The 15,976-nt window shown below is 37.4% G+C and overlaps 1 protein-coding gene and 1 long non-coding RNA gene across 2 annotated transcripts in view; one reads left to right on the forward strand and one right to left on the reverse strand.

Moving 5' to 3' along the window:
- The window catches only part of LOC149066958 (uncharacterized), a 154,241-nt gene that overhangs the window by 51,733 nt on the left and 86,532 nt on the right, over positions 1 to 15,976 (reverse strand). The window lies entirely within an intron of this gene.
- Positions 1,168 to 14,043, forward strand: LOC149066959 (multiple coagulation factor deficiency protein 2 homolog). Its single transcript, XM_089252982.1, has 5 exons — positions 1,168 to 1,250; positions 3,088 to 3,244; positions 7,233 to 7,319; positions 8,156 to 8,325; positions 13,594 to 14,043. The coding sequence occupies exons 2-5, from the start codon at positions 3,093 to 3,095 to the stop codon at positions 13,695 to 13,697; spliced, it is 513 nt and encodes a 170-aa protein (XP_089109108.1). The 5' UTR covers positions 1,168 to 1,250; positions 3,088 to 3,092; the 3' UTR covers positions 13,698 to 14,043.

Raw genomic sequence — 15,976 nt, forward strand, 5'->3', positions numbered from 1 at the left:
CAGTTCAATTTTGTATCCGCTCTTGGCCAATTACCCGTTAGCAGCAAATGCCGTCACCACACTGAGAATGGCCAAAAATAATTTTTCAACCAAAACAACTGCTGTCTCTTTCATTTGACAACCGTGAACGCTCCCAGTATCGTCAGATGATTTAAATGACGTATTCACATCAAACTTCTCGCCACAGAGAGCAACAGACCTGAATGGAACAAATATTCAATCATTACACTTTACTCACTTTACTTCGGAAACATAGATGGCAGCACTGAAAAATCAGACACAACACTATACAGTCGCTCAGACTGTTTAGGTACACACACTTACATTTCCGACACAGCTCACTCGGTAGTAAATTGTCCATTTCGATAGACCCGAGTTCTGCTCAGTTTGAAAGAAGAAAAAGTGCCAAATACAGCAAATGTTGAAATCACGGATATAATATATTTAATGCAATCACCTAGCATCAAAGGGACTGACAGAGCTAAAGATTTAGAAACAATTTTCGTTTTTACAAGTACAATGAAGAATAATTATATATTTCATCTATATAAATACGTTCCTACCTCCATTATTGCTACTTTTTTTTACGTATACTAATAATCATATTTGTGTCATTATTTTGATATTTTATACTTTTTATACTTCTATATATGATTTAAAAAAGAATACTTATATTATTTTTCCCTGTAACATTTGTGTTTTTTTTTTTATCTTTGTAATTTTACCCTGTTTCAAGGTACAACAACAACCATGCTTCAAGGTATTCGATCCCCTGTTATACCTTGAACATTTTTGTCTTTTCAAAAATCCATATTTCATGGTAACAGTAAGAAAAAAAAAAAGGTAATTTAAAATTTTTATATGATATTTCATACAGTATACAATTAGTAAAAATTAATTTAGGGCAATTTTACGGTAAAAATTGACTGAGAAAAAAAGTCTTAAAAATAATGTGCCAGAAGATTACAGTCTCTCCTACATCAAGGCATAACTTTTTTCTAAAGCTAAAATATTTCTTCCAGTTGTGTGTAGCATAGATATTTACTGTAGTGAGCCAAAGATAAAACGACTAATAAATGTTTTATAAAGAAGTTGCTATTAATGTGATGAAAAAAGAAAAAGTTGCGGAGAAAAATTGAGAAAACAGGTGTGTGATTTCCCACTGATAAGAAATCTAGAACAACACGCTGAGGCCTCGAATAGAAAATTAACTGTTTGTCCTTCGCGTGTCGTGAATGGAATACATGGAGGTAAGTGAAAAGTGAGCAACGTGGCGAGTTGTTTTCATTAACAAAAATTTTTTTAATATGCAATTTCAAATTACTAAGTACGGAAATTTCAAAGATTTTTAAATTGTAAATATAGTCAGGAGAATATCATAGAGTAAAAGAGTGGCTCTCTCATGTTAGACTTGCTATATAATTTGCTACGTTAATTTCGACTTGCGCAGAAGCTGTGTAGACGCACTCGTTTGATGGTACCATTGAGTTGTTTGCGACTAATTACTTTCACGCAAAATTTGAGTTGTAATTTTAAAATTTCATAAAATATAGAAATTATATGTATAAAATTTAGATACACTTATTTCAACGTAATTTCAAGTTGAAAGACCCTAGAAAGCAGTTACGTAAAAAATTAACCTCATTTACTTACGATTGTGTAATAAATGGGTGTCAGCAACTTATCAGTCAATTTTTTTAAACTTCATCTTTGCTCATAAAATGAATGCTTCTCCTCCCCGCTTTCATAGTACAGTAGAGCCTCAAATATCAGAAACAAACGGGGATGGCTGGAGGGGGGGGGGGCGAGTCTACCTATTTCACAAATAAGGAAAAATGCTGATATTAGTAGACATCTTCGTGAAAGGGCTTAAATAAGGGGTCGTTAAGAATCGGTATATTTGTAGGGCAAATGCCAATTCACCTTAACCGTTTGGGGTTTATACGTTCGCATTAAACAAGAAGGTATTGCTATAATTTCAAATGTAGTCTAGTGCAGCGTTTCTCAACCTATAGTCCACGGATCAGAGGTGCTCCGCAGGCAGACTTGATAAAATTATACACCTGTTGTATATAATAGATATTAGCTATATTCATATGGATTCAAATAAAATTATGCCTTCACAGTCAAGTTTACCATGTATCATGGACGAGATTGAGCAGGAAATTGTGATCCTTAATACTGGATATCACTAACTTTTGCCAAAAATTCCAATTTTCTTGCTGTAAATGCAACTTACTGATTACTGCTAAAATTGCTGAAGGATGGTATAATAAAGGACTGCTGCAATCGCAATAAAAAATATATTTCACGAAAAAAATATTCAAATGATCTAAATGACTATATTTCATTGGGAGAAATAAAATTCTTTAAACTAGGATCACATAAATGAGAATCCGTAAACGGGACATCACCAATTGCCATCAAAAAACATTTCCAGCAGTAGGCACAATCACCCAATCGTAATTAAAATTCCAAAAAAATTGAGAGCAAAACGTTAAACCGGACAAATATGCGAGATGAATATTTATAATTTTTACCATAATTGTCGTAATACAATTTATATTATGAGAATGCGGTGTGTATTTACGACTTTAGCAAATATTACAAATTCAATTAAGTATCGTTGAAAAAAACGGGACAAATATGAACAAAAATCGAAGCAAAGAAAATTGAAGGTAATGCTCCGTAATACGGGACACAAGTGGTCCGTCAAATCGTTCCGGACATTTTACTGGTCCTTGTTTTCAGACAGGTTAAGAAACACTGGTCTAGTGCAAGGTTGGAACTAGCAGGAGAAGGGTTCGTGCTTCGGGCGGTGATCATGAGGGTGGAGGCAGCAAATTAAACATCATTATGAAACTGTCCACTTGAAAAACCAAAACAGTGGAGGAAGTTGCAAACGTTTGCCCCTTTCCCCCGCTAAAAATCATAATTATGGCCCAGTCCCAAGGAACAAATATTTACAGTACATATTTCGTGCTTGCAAGCGAAACTTTGTATTAAGTACTTCTCACCGAGATTCGTCTATGTATGAGAAACTATTGATTTGCAGTAATTGAGTCGAATTTTATTTTCTTTCTTAAGTGAGGATGGTGAGTGTGAAGTGTCTTTCGCTGGTCCTCGTCATGGCTGTTGTTGCGGAATGTCACACAGGTCGTCATGATTCTCACACTCACTATGTCCCAGATCGTACGAAAGACCAGAACATATTTCAAGACAAGAACTTTCTGCGTGACTACGAGTAAGTCAAAATGATCTTTCCGCGCGATCAATTTTATTCATTTCATGAAAATGGAACAAAACTTGTCAAATAATAACGAAATAAAAACGAATCACACTAATTAATATAATTAATAATTTTTAACTTTTTGTTTATAATATTAGAGAAATAAGATTCTCAAAAAAAATGTTGAAGTGCTGAATTCAAATATAGCTTTATAAAGATCTACATCAGTATTTTGACATGAGCACGTCTTTTAAATCATCTGACGATACTGGAAGCACTCGCAAAAAGTTGCGTAACGAAATAATTTAAACTCTCGTATCTCTAGAAGTACTCAGAATATACTAGTGTTTTTATGTCAGCAGATTTCGTTAAGACAAATAGTATCATTCTGGTCTGGATACCAGGCCCACGACCCACATTCGTAACATAATTGTTTTCTGCTATATCTCGGAAGGCTAGAAACGCAAATAGAAGCGAATGATGTGTTGTATGATAGATATTCCTAAGACAAATCCAACAAAACCCATTTCATCAAGTCAGTACCTACCACGTGGTTCAAGATACACAGAACGTATTCATGTCAAAACTTGTGGCCGTGTCTATGACATGCCTACCTCTTTTTTTTCTTTTTTTTGTATTAACGATTTTAATATTTAAATATGTACGTACGTAATGTTTTTGCACAAATTATGATTTATTTATTGTTATATAAATTAGGAGTTTATGTAGAATCGAGATGGTTCAAGTGCATCCATATATTAATTCTCGGATTTATAGATGTGATACTATCTCTTCCCAGTTTATTGGATAAAATCTTAGCTTTTATAACATTCCTTTGAGGAACTTCTAGCGAATTAATGCGTAGCTAGTGAGTCAAACACATATGAGCATATGATGTCTGAGGCATGAGTGTGCTGCGTTCCAAAAGTGCTGCTATCTATCTTCTGAACTGAAAATGAAAATGGTTGATGAAAGAATTTTCGCGGTTCGTAAAAATCGGATTGTCAGCCTGCCTGCTCTCTGCGGAGAAACTGCAGGAATCGAGCCTAGGCCATCACGATGCCGATAAGTTTGCGGCAAAAAATTTAAATACTTTATTTTTGTCTTATTATGTTTTGAAAAAATCCCCCACTCTAGTTATACAAAACCAACAGTCTTTTAAGGAAGTAGTTAGTTTATGGCAAAATAAGTTGTAGATTTTACCCTACTTTTCAACAATTCACTCTTGCAACAAAACCGGAACTACAGTGACAAATTTTGAAAGATAGTAAAAACATTAAACACAACATAACAGAAAAATGGGCCCAATGGTTATCTTTTAAGATTAGATCTGAAATCAGCAAAAAAAAATTAGTTCAAAACACAGTTAACGCTTTTCATGTGAAACTTTTTATATCACGGTTTAACTAGATTCGTAATACCTTATTATTAGAGCCCCGAAGTTCAAGAAAAATGCCATAAATACCTTTCTTTGCCTATTTTTAAACTTTTTTGGCAAAAATGCCTTTTTTGAAATTTTCATGGCATATAAATGCCTATTTTAACATAGTTTTACATTTATTAGTGAATTTTAGAGGCCATAATCTGTAAAACGTAGATATTTTGAGCACTGAAAACTTCAAAAGAATTGGACTTTTTTAAAATTTTCCAACTCCCAATATTAATTATCATCAGAAAGCCCTCCACGTACTCCAGTCCCATTTAGACGTAAATAAGTGATCTGAGAGATCGGTGTTGCCATGCATTAACTTTGATTTGACCAGATGGCGTTAGGTGTGAATGATTTTGTTTGAGATAAAAACGCAGCCGTGTGTCAGAAAAGCAGAGGAAAACTAGATTTTTTTTTCTCCCCACACGCTTTACATAATGTTTCGCTGAGGCATTGGACTGCGTTGTATGTGTATAGCTGACCGATAGCTGTCCCAAGAGGTTATGAATTGACGTCATGGCTCATACAAGGCGGGATAGGAGCAAAACAACATGGCTCTGGGACCCTGTAGCAGTAGTAGGTAGGGGCTCGGGGATCTTTGATGCAGCCACCTCGTTGGGCAATTTGCCTGTTGTGGCTTTGTATTTGTATTTATTTGTATTTGTATACCGTCCCACCCGGGGGCCATTTCCTGAAGTTAAGAGAGTCTACTAATGCCTCTACTTCAGCGCCTCACGCCACAGGGCGTGAAATAAGGAAAGCAGGGTCATGTCTCCAGTGGTGTAGATGTCTCCAGACAATCCCCCATTTAAATCAAGCCGACATTGCTCACCAAAATAGGCTTAGGACGAGACGACTCGACCTGGCAGTTATATATATGTATATAAATGTGTGTATTTCTCTTTCCTCCATTCAAGTTGTCCATGCATTTCATGTCCACAACACAAGTGCGTACTCATATTGTTGGATTCATGTTGCTCACCGAATAAGGTGCCAAGCGAGATGCCACGGGTGCTCCTTAATTGTATATATTCCCCCACACAATACTTCTATTTTGTATATTTTCATTAAATCCACCGGAGCGAGTGAACTCAACCCATAAAACTGATGCTGGCTTCTAGTCGCAAGTTATCAAACCCATTTGCTCACCAATAAGGTGTTAAGCGAGATGACTCGCTCCGATGGATATATATATATTATTTCACAATAAGATTCTCATTTCTTTTTCTTTTTGTATCCTGTGTATATAATATGGCAAGTGTAAGATAACAGATGAGATGGCATGGAGGAGGGGGGGGGGCGCTCAATTGCTTTTAAAACATACCTCCATCCTAATATGTGTACATTCATCTTAACTAAACCCCGAAACTTCTCCAACTCCCAACCCTATCTCGTCTGTAATCACCACAAAATTTGTTAATCGCGACAGTACCCAATTGTCCGGGGAAAATATGTTGTAAAAAAGTTTGTATGTTTTTTTTTTGACACTAAATAAAGTGTTCCAGACTCTGCCACGAAGCTGGGCTGGAAGAGATCTCGGCAACGGGATAAGTCCAGTGGCAAAGTTCTGGCGTTCATTCAGTGGTGTAGATGGTAGCATGCTTGCCCGGTATGCAAGAGGGCCTGGGTTCGTGTCCCGGCGGAGACTTGATGACTTTTCTTCCCGAGTTCACCTCAGCATAATATCCGGAAAATAACTGTTTCCTTGACTGTTTAACTGTTTAACTTCACGTCAGGTTTCACTACACGTACACGCACATTCCCGCATGTACCGATTCGTTGGGGGTTCCGCGGGGGGTTGTGGGCGGGGTGCATGTGTGGTGTAGCAGTAGTAGGTAGGGTAAAAAAGGGTTCGGGGATCCATGATGTTCTTGTCAGCCACCTCGTTGGGCGGTTTGCCTGTTGTGGCGTTGTATTTGTATTTGTATTTGATACATATTTAGTATTCGATTAAATTAACCAGACTGGCCCACAGGGACGTTTGACAGATGCGACCACACAGGACCCCCGCTTGAAGGAGTCCCGCATACGTGGTAATATAAGAAAGAAGTTAACTTTTGTTTTCTAAAAATCGAACAAGATAGCCATGTCTCAACTATAGAAATGATAATGATTATTCCAAATAATACAACAAATAAACGAGAATTATTCGCAACTCGAAGGAGTCCCACAGATCATTTTCTCTTCGGGCTCCGCGTCTGGTAATGATGGCACTGGAATAGGCCTAATCCTGAGGATCTACAAACATTTTGTTTTGGGCTTAAAATTAATTTAACTTTGATAATAATGCAGTTATTATAAAGTATAATTAAAGCAGTAGACGATTAAGTGCAACCGATTTTTCAGCTATTTTTGGACAATTAATATCTTTATTTTTAGTTATTTTTCTTCCTTTCAAAAATTATAAATGCCCTTTTTAGTGCCTATTTTAAGCATTTTAAGTGCCTTTTTGCCCGCCCATTTCAACCATTTTTAGTGCCTAAACTTCTGGGCTCTACTTATTATTAATCGTTGCTTTCTCGACGCTGTTGCATAATTCTTACATGATTTATCCTTTCGTCCGTCATTTTCTAGACACATCAAAGAAGATTTGCAAGATATCTATAATCCTGACTTTTCCGAGAGGCTAAACGCTATAGATATGGAAAATTATTATTTTCAGTATGTAAAGGAAATTTTCATGTTACTTCGATTGTTTCTTTATATCATATTATGTAGAATTGTGTATAAGCTTGTTTCAAATCTAGTTTCGGTGTTCATTTTTTTTCTGACAGTTGCTTGAGAATTTGTGAATGTGCCAGAATGTGTCGTTTTCAGGCAAAGCATCAAAACACAAGACATACCAGCACCACAGCACAAGACTAGCAGCAGATTGTTCGCGAATTACCACATCTGAGCTATAATATCTGCCATTGACTGCAAGGCGTAAAAGAAATACGCCTGCTTGACAGCTAGTTTTCTGTAGCACTGGGAATTGTTATATATAAGGGCAAGAGTTTCCACGAAAACCTTTTACTGGAGACCTGGACAAAACTATAATTCGTCAAACTATATCTCAGTCTCGTAGAAGTTTGTATACTGCTGACATATACACGAAATGCGCGTCCGTTTACGTTGGGGTCAAAAATATCATAACTTGACTCAGAGCCAGTGTGATAACGCAGTATTCAGTGACGAATCTCAATTTACCCAGCAGACTGACTCTCGTCGTACAATGATCTGGATATATCTTACTCTGTGATATTTATTCTTCATATACCTTATCACACATGGGTATTACGTCTCCGTGAACGCTCTGACTAGGCGCCACGAATTACACAAAGCACAGTTGCGCTCAGTTTGAGCCACTAGTGTATAATGATGCAAAGGTGGAAAAATATAAGTATCGAGAGATATTTTTTATGCAAGAGGGAATTAATTGAATTATGTTTTATTTGTCATTTTTAAGAAAGTTCTCTTTTTCACGTTGTAAATAAAGCAATAAATGAATTTTTCAGGCTTCATGATCTCGACTCGAATGGTAAGCTGGACGGATTGGAAATGCTGGCTGCCATCAACCATGTCATGGGCCAAAGGGAAAAGGAAGCGCCATCTTCTGATAATGCAGATAGTGAAGTCCCAATCTATGTTCAACGCTGGTGGAACGAGAAATTTGAAGAGGACGCCCGTAAGGATAATTAAAAAATGCTTCCAATGTTGTCACCCATTATTTTAGAAGACATTTTAGTAAAAAAATTATTTCTGAAAAGTTAATAATTCAATATTTTGTAATGATCCCCCCCCCTCTCTCTCTCTCTCTCTGTGTGTGTGTGTGTGTGTGTGTGTGTGTGTGTGTGTGTGTGTGTGTGTGTGTCTCGTCATACTCAATAGAACATTTTTCCGGAACCGCCATTTTAAACAAAAAAATTCAATCTCTTTCTCCCAAAATCGACTGAGCTATGAAACGTTGAATTTTGTGAATTTCAGGAGTATTTTTTATCGGAATACGCATCATTTCAGCCAAACTTTGAGGCGAGGATGTGACTTTTACGAGAGTGTGGACCACTTCGTTGATTTGAAAACGTGCCACGGGCAACCTAATAAAGTAATCTGGAACAGCGCCGCAGAAGCAGGTGCTGTGATATGTAAATGTGCCGCGGGTATTCAAGTGATTTAAAACATTGCGCGGGCCGATTTACTGTGTTTCTTGCTCACAGCTATATTCTAATTTCGCTTCTCTTCTCTCTCCTTCGTCGCTTTGCTCGCCGCTCCCACTATGTTCTTAGCCTTCTGATTCGGTACGCTTCTCCAGTATGGAAATATTGACGGTAGATAGAAAATAAACAAAAAAATAAAACTCGCCAATTTTTCCCCAGAAACATGCATGATTTTTAATTCAGACTACTCAAATACATTTTCCCACACACGGTGCACGATAAATTAACTTAAAACTCAAAATATAAATATTATAAACTCAAAATATAAATCATTTTCGGTTTGGTTAAGCACGTACGCACGAAAAAGGTTTGACGGGAAATGTATGAAAATTATTCGGTACTTGCTGTTTCCATTTGATCGCCCATACCATTTTGAAGTACGTCGAGCACTGATGGTGACTTTTTTGACCTCACTACCGCTTTTTAACAGCGAAAACAAGCCCTTCGACGACCATCTTGAAGCTACACACAATCGAGCAGAGCGGCGAAAACAAAATATCTTGAATGCGCTGCTCTTATCGGTTATCGCGGAATTCCCGCTGTACTGCGGTGCGCGCCACTATACGTAGGCGCATTGGAATCAGTGTGTTTGATTTACAAGTACAACAGGCAAATTGCCCAACGAGGTGGCTGACTTAAGAACATCATGGATCCCCGAGCCATTTTTTGGAGGCCCTACCTACTACTACTACACCACACATGCACCCCGCGGAACCCCCAACGAATCGGTACATGCGGGAATGTGCGTGTACGTGTAGTGAAACCTGACGTGAAGTTTTGTTGTTTCTCTGTAATGCTTGTTATGTGTAGTGCTGCCATCTGCCACTAGTTTTTCTAACTATGAGTGAAGTGTTATGATTGAATGATTTATCGTTGTAGGACTGTTGCTCTCTGTGGCGAGACTTTTTAACGGGGAGATCGGCTCGCATTTGCGCCTTGAAGTTGGGAACCACAGAAAACCAACTTCAGCCAACCACCACTGTGGGGTTCGAACCCGGATCCTCGCATCGCGAGTCCGTCACTATAACCACTCGACCACCACAGCGGCTCGCTTTGCGTATTGTATAGCTGCTTCTATCGCTAACAATCTGCTTGAAAGTTACTATTGTAATCTTCTATAGCTATAGCATAGCATTATTTGGGAAAAAATATGGGGGAAGGAAGAATAGATTGGGGGAAGAGAGGGCTTCCAGTTCGTGTGAACTGTACTATCAACCCTGCCTACTATGAAATCCTAATACTGTTTTTGGGACGTGGAAACACGAGAGATGAGCGAAGGAGATAAGATCTGAAAAAAAGCCATGGTGTTACCATTCTATGCCTGTAGTGATTTCTGAATGTGTTATAGCGCGTCAATAGCTATCCCAATTATTCTATGAGTGGGGTCCTTCCATTTCTACAAAAGTCGGAAGCTCTCTGCTATTCAAATTCAAACATGTAATATATTTTCTTCACTCATCAGCACCCTTTACTTTAATTACCTTACTTTTTCCATGGAAAATAACTGCGTATAATACCCTCCTATACTTTCTCTTACCTTTCCTCTCTCCGCTACCTTAATATTTAAAAACTTATCCATTTTGTCTTTTTCGTCTAATCACCTGCAGGTGTTCGAGAGAGGAAGTTTTATGGCTTCACGCTGCCCAATTTTTTGACCCTCTGTTTTTTAAGCAATCCTACTCGAAAATAAAAGATCGATTGCGAAGAAGGTGGGTGCTTTTAAGTGGAATGACCACTGCCAACGATCGTTTAAATGCCAAAAAAGGGGGGGGGGAAACCGTGATGTACAAGTGGAGGAAAAATCACTTTATATAGTTGAAGCTACAAATCGCGAATGTTTAGACGCAGTTTAAAACGCAGAATTCTCGAATGCTTATTCTCTGTTAGTGGGTATGGATTATTATATTTATCAGTAGGATTAAGAGTGATGTGTAAGCATGTGATAAGTATAACTGGAATAAAACCACCTCAGTGCTACATAGGCAAGTTGTAACTCAAGCTATACAAAAGGTAAGGCATTCTTTTTTTCCTTTGCTAACTATGAGAAAATTAGAGAAAATAAAATTTCACACACACATGCTGCGTAAATTTAAGTTAATCTACAATAAGTTTTGCGTAGCCCGTCCAAACTGCAATGAAATTCAGGACCTGGCGCCAGGGCCGTCACCAGGAGAGTCGCGTACACAACCTTCTACATTTAACTGCATGGATAATTGATCATTTTTGTCGCAACACGGTCATTTTCTGCACACGAGGGCTAATTAGACCTACAATTTATTGCGCATTCCGTACGACGGGCTTGTTTTCTATACTCATCGAGAGGTTGGTGCGCTAACTCCTCGATGGGGAATTCCCTGCGGTAGCAATTTTTTTGCTGCGGTCAAGACGCCAATTGTTGTCGTACCCCTGTGTCAGGAAAGTTTTCTGACAAGGACGAGCCGGGTATCGAACTCGCGACACCTCTAAACATCCTTCGGTACGTTAGTCGAGTATCTTATCGACCGGGCTACCGCGCCCTGCATGGGAAATTAATATTATAGTCTCATAGGCGTACGAAGAATTCTCTCAAGGGGAGACTTTTCTTTTTTCCGGCAAAATAACACTATATAATCTCGGCTTGAGGGGGGGGGGGTTAGAATCCCAAAACCCCCCTTTGGGTACGCCAATGATTATAGTAATATAAATATAATAATTAAATAATAATTAATTAATATTATAAATAATATTAATCAATTAATTATAAAATATGGGATTCATGTGTCGTGAAGACGTCGTGTAATTGAAGTTGTGTGGCGCATAAAGGCAATATTTTAACTTTAAAAAGTATAAAGAGTAATCGAGGCTGAAAATAACGTCGTATAAACGGAGAGAGTCATATAAACGGGGTTTAACTGTAAATACGTGATTTCGTTAATTCCCCAAGAATTCTCAGGAAATATGATTTCCCGTTCCCGATTCTCGAAGGCTTCAAAATGTCGGGAATTCGGAAACTCTAGTATTAGACCTAAAGAAGTAAATACCAATTACCAAAAATACCAGAAAACTAAAACTATGCTGTTTTCTACATTACGCCGAAAATCTCCGAAACAAAAATATACAGAAAAAATTGTTCATCAAAAAATCGGGGGAAAACAACAAAATGGCCAAAACACAGAACGAGATTTTTGCCAATTAGCACGAGCAAATAGGCACCCGTAGATTATAAAATACATACGAACAAATCAATTCAAAAACTTAGCAGAGTTTAAATAAAAGCGAAAGAGAGTAAAAAAATTTAAATCGATCCGAATATATATACGCAAATGAAATTTAAAAGAAAATAAAAGAAATAATAGACACACTCATCTCAAAAATCCAAGATGGCTGACCTTCGCGGAACAGGGAAATTGTACAAAATAAAATCCGCTGATGAATACTACCTAACATTGAAAAATATTTAACGCTAATCGGCAAATACAATTAGAGAGTAAATAGTTTTTCTTCTAACGTCACCAAAAATACTGAAATGAATGGACACCCAGAATCGCCCTTAGGCGTGCGTCAGGTGCGGTCGCAGTATGTAAGCTTCAAAGACTAGAGTAGAGCGCCCGAGTGGTGTGCTGGTAAGATGCTCGTCTATCGCCGTGAAGGTTTCCTTTCCAGGTTCGGAACCCGTTGGAGACTATAGGTAAGATATTTTCCCTAACGAACTTTGAGACTACTGCTGATAGATGGCACCTTCATTTCCAACTCATTAATGGCAGTAAATTACAATATAGTAATGTAGCCAGAGTTGGTGAAGTAAAAAGTGTGGCCGGCACCGGGTGCTGCGCTTTGTGAGGCTCTCCGCGCTCACGGTAAATTATCGGAGGCTTTCACCAGTTCTTAAATTATTTCTGGAATGAACTTTAAATTTTCATGAATTCTGGATTTATTTATACCGTTAATTCTAGATTTATTTATACCGTTAATTCTAGATTTATTTATACCGTTAATTCTAGATTTATTTATTCCGTTAATTCTAGATTTATTTATACCGTTAATTCTAGATTTTTTCATACCTTCTGAATTTTCATAAATTCTGAAATTATTAATTTCATTAATTTTCAATTTTCGTCAGTTCTGGAATTACTTCTTTCATCACAGCTTGGAATTATTTCTTTGGTTAATTCTGAATTTTCATCAATAATTTATTTCATCAGTACTAAATTTTCATCAATTCTTAAGTTATCTCTGTCATAAATTCTGAATTTTCATTAGTGATGGAATTATTTTTTCATTTATATTTGTAACTTTCATCAGTTCTAAAATTTTCATCAATTTTGGGAATTGTTTTTCTCGTTAGTTCAAAATTACCTTCAGTGTGTTGAATTTTTTTATAAATTTTTTTTTGGGTAAATGTACATTTAATTGTGTTTTGTGTGTCTGAAGTTTTGTGTGTGTGTATTTCTCAGCATTCCTTTACATTCTGAAATAATGGATAACGAGTACCTCTTTCCCCACAAAATATATAGAATTTGGAGTAACGGTGGAGGACCTAAACATTTTTCGTGCCTTGAAATTGAGACACACCAGGCCCCGCTAGTATTTTCGCACCGGGCCCCGCGTCTTGTAGGAGTGGCCATATTGACACCCTCTGTATTAGATCATAATGATAGGAAATCATAGTAATATTTTTTTAAGAATGTTCTCACGTCGTTATATTATAGTCAGTTCTATACTACCTCGTTAAAACATATATTTATATATTTCTGATACAGAGCTGATCGACAAGATATTAAAGGAAGAAGACATCGACCAAGATGGCTACTTATCGTACCTTGAATTCGCTATTGGCCGCCAGAGAGAATTCGGACAGATATGAACAAGGACCATTGTCATCGCTGCAGCTTCATCACTTCATCACAATTCATCAAAAATAATTGGAGAATAAATTATATGAACACAAAAATCATGCTTCTTCAAAGTCAATCCTCACATCATTTCTGAAGTTAATCCGTCTTTAAAAGGGTTGATGCACGATCTTGGATACCCATGCTTTTCTAAGTATGGATAACTTCTCGAACACATATCTAATAAATATTTGAACAAATATCTAGTAAATATAACAATTGTGTTGTAAGAGAAAAAAAAATACAAAGTGTTTGTTTGTAATACGTGTGCATGTATTTGTGAATTAAAAAAAAAAAATTCGGGGAGTGACCATATTTAAAAATATTTGAAAATCGATATTTTTTGATCGAATTTTTCGAATTTTTCACCGAAAACATGATTTCAGCTTCGAATTGAGTTTGATGAGAGTTTTAGTAAATAGGACCAAAATTTATCATTCCCACTTGAATAGTAGTTTTTCGTATTCTACGAAGCACCAGCTCCTCACAAGTACCATTTGGGGGGAGTTTCGAGGAAAATAAGCGACATTACGATTGAAAGTAGTTTCAAAATCAGTTAGCGATCTAAGATAACCGATTTAAAAGAAAGAAAGAAACACACACACATACATGGTCCAAGAGAGTAAAGAAATTTCAGGATTTGTGACAAAATTATGTTCAGTATATTAAATTGATTGCTTTAAGCGGGCAACCTGAATTTCACGTATTCCTATATTTGTTCACATCTGCCGAATAGGTGTGTGAAATGAATAAAAAATGGCTTCCCATTTATAATTATAACTTCTATTAAGGGGTCTCATACCTTTTATCATGGGGAAAAACTATGCTTTCATAGAACGCCATTAAAAATACTATTTAACCATTAATTTATTTCAAATTTTTTGCACATGTTCTTGATTGTATGTGCTATCCTATACCAGTGTATAAATTTTTACATATCTCTGATGCGTAGTTTTTGTAAATTTTCAAAAAAAAACAAAAAAAAAAAAAACGCAAAAGCAAGAAGTTTTCAAAAAATTGAAAACAGCTTGAGCGCATGATAAAATACTATGACATGAATGTAATTGCATAGAAGTTGATTCAAAATATATGAAAGGAACTGTATTAACATGTTTTGATTAACCAGTAAAAAATTTTTAATCGATTCCCAATCCTAATGATAAATAGTTACTTATATAACAAATTTGAGAAGTTTAAAAAAATTAACATCGTGTCGAGGTTGCGTCTCTTTTCCGTGAGGTGGCGGAATATTCCTGGACACTTGATATTGAAGGAGTTTCCAATTTATGCACGAAACTGCGGAACTTATAGAAAAAGACTGTATTTCAAAGCACACTCAAAACACACAACCTTCCAGGACGGAAGCCACATCTCAACTCACGTTCTCTTCTCTTGAAAGATAGATTTTCTCTTCTCACCTTCTTTTAACAACGTATAAACAAACAAAGCGCATTGTTGTGCTGTAAGGCCACAGCATGTGCTGTAAGGCCACAGAGATTTAGTAAAAATGTTCATACTGGAAAAATAGATTCGTTACAATCTCCCCCTCTGGCTCCGACGACGTCTCGGCGAGGAGCCAGTAAGAGCCACTTTTCCTTTGGGAGTAGTTCCTGACGGACACAGCGGGAAGCTCCGGGCAACTGCCGACACTCTTGTGTCAGGTCGAAGTTCGGTCCTTGAATCGCACCGGTTCTCAGGACGCCCACTAGGGTTCGGATGCATTTTTGAAGAATGCCACTCTCTTGGGGTCCAGGTAACCATGGTTGTGGTCTCAGCATCTCGTAGTGGAGTCAACTCCCTTTGGAATCGGTACTGCTTTACGGGATTCAAGACGAGTTCTTGTTTCACCCCCGTTTAGGAAATCTTCAGCTTTCTGAGTAGGTTAAACGTTTTCAATGATCTTATCCAAAACATCATTCCCACGTTTGGACTCGCGGAGAGTCCGTGAACTCTTCCCCACTACAATGAAGTTCAACAGCTCACACTGCTTGGCTGGCTCCTTTACCAATTGGGCTGGATAGCTTATCAGCGTGGCTGCCTGGACAGTTACGGGCAATATGACCACGATTTTTACACTGGTAACATACTATCTGATCCCAACATCTTCGGGTAACGTGTCCACGTCGACCGCAGTTATAGCAAGCATGTCTTCCTCGCAAGGTCGAGCGAGAATTTGATACACGACACTTTTCATAGTCTTCTCCAGGACCACCTCTGCAGTGGTATACCCTGTCATCACCACTCATGTTGA

This window comes from Pholcus phalangioides, unplaced genomic scaffold (genome assembly GCF_987345545.1).
Source record: "Pholcus phalangioides strain wild (caught in Gottingen) unplaced genomic scaffold, Ppha-v1.0 ptg000031l_1, whole genome shotgun sequence".
NCBI lineage: Eukaryota > Metazoa > Arthropoda > Arachnida > Araneae > Pholcidae > Pholcus > Pholcus phalangioides.

What these genes read in the sequence shown, in the direction of transcription:
- LOC149066959 (XM_089252982.1), top strand. Translation starts at nt 3,093, where the DNA reads ATGGTGAGTGTGAAGTGTCTTTCGCTGGTCCTCGTCATGGCTGTTGTT. An exon ending in AACTTTCTGCGTGACTACGA is followed by an intron (nt 3,245 to 7,232) that starts GTAAGTCAAAAT and finishes GTCATTTTCTAG; the next exon opens with ACACATCAAAGAAGATTTGC. An exon ending in GAAATTTGAAGAGGACGCCC is followed by an intron (nt 8,326 to 13,593) that starts GTAAGGATAATT and finishes TTTCTGATACAG; the next exon opens with AGCTGATCGACAAGATATTA.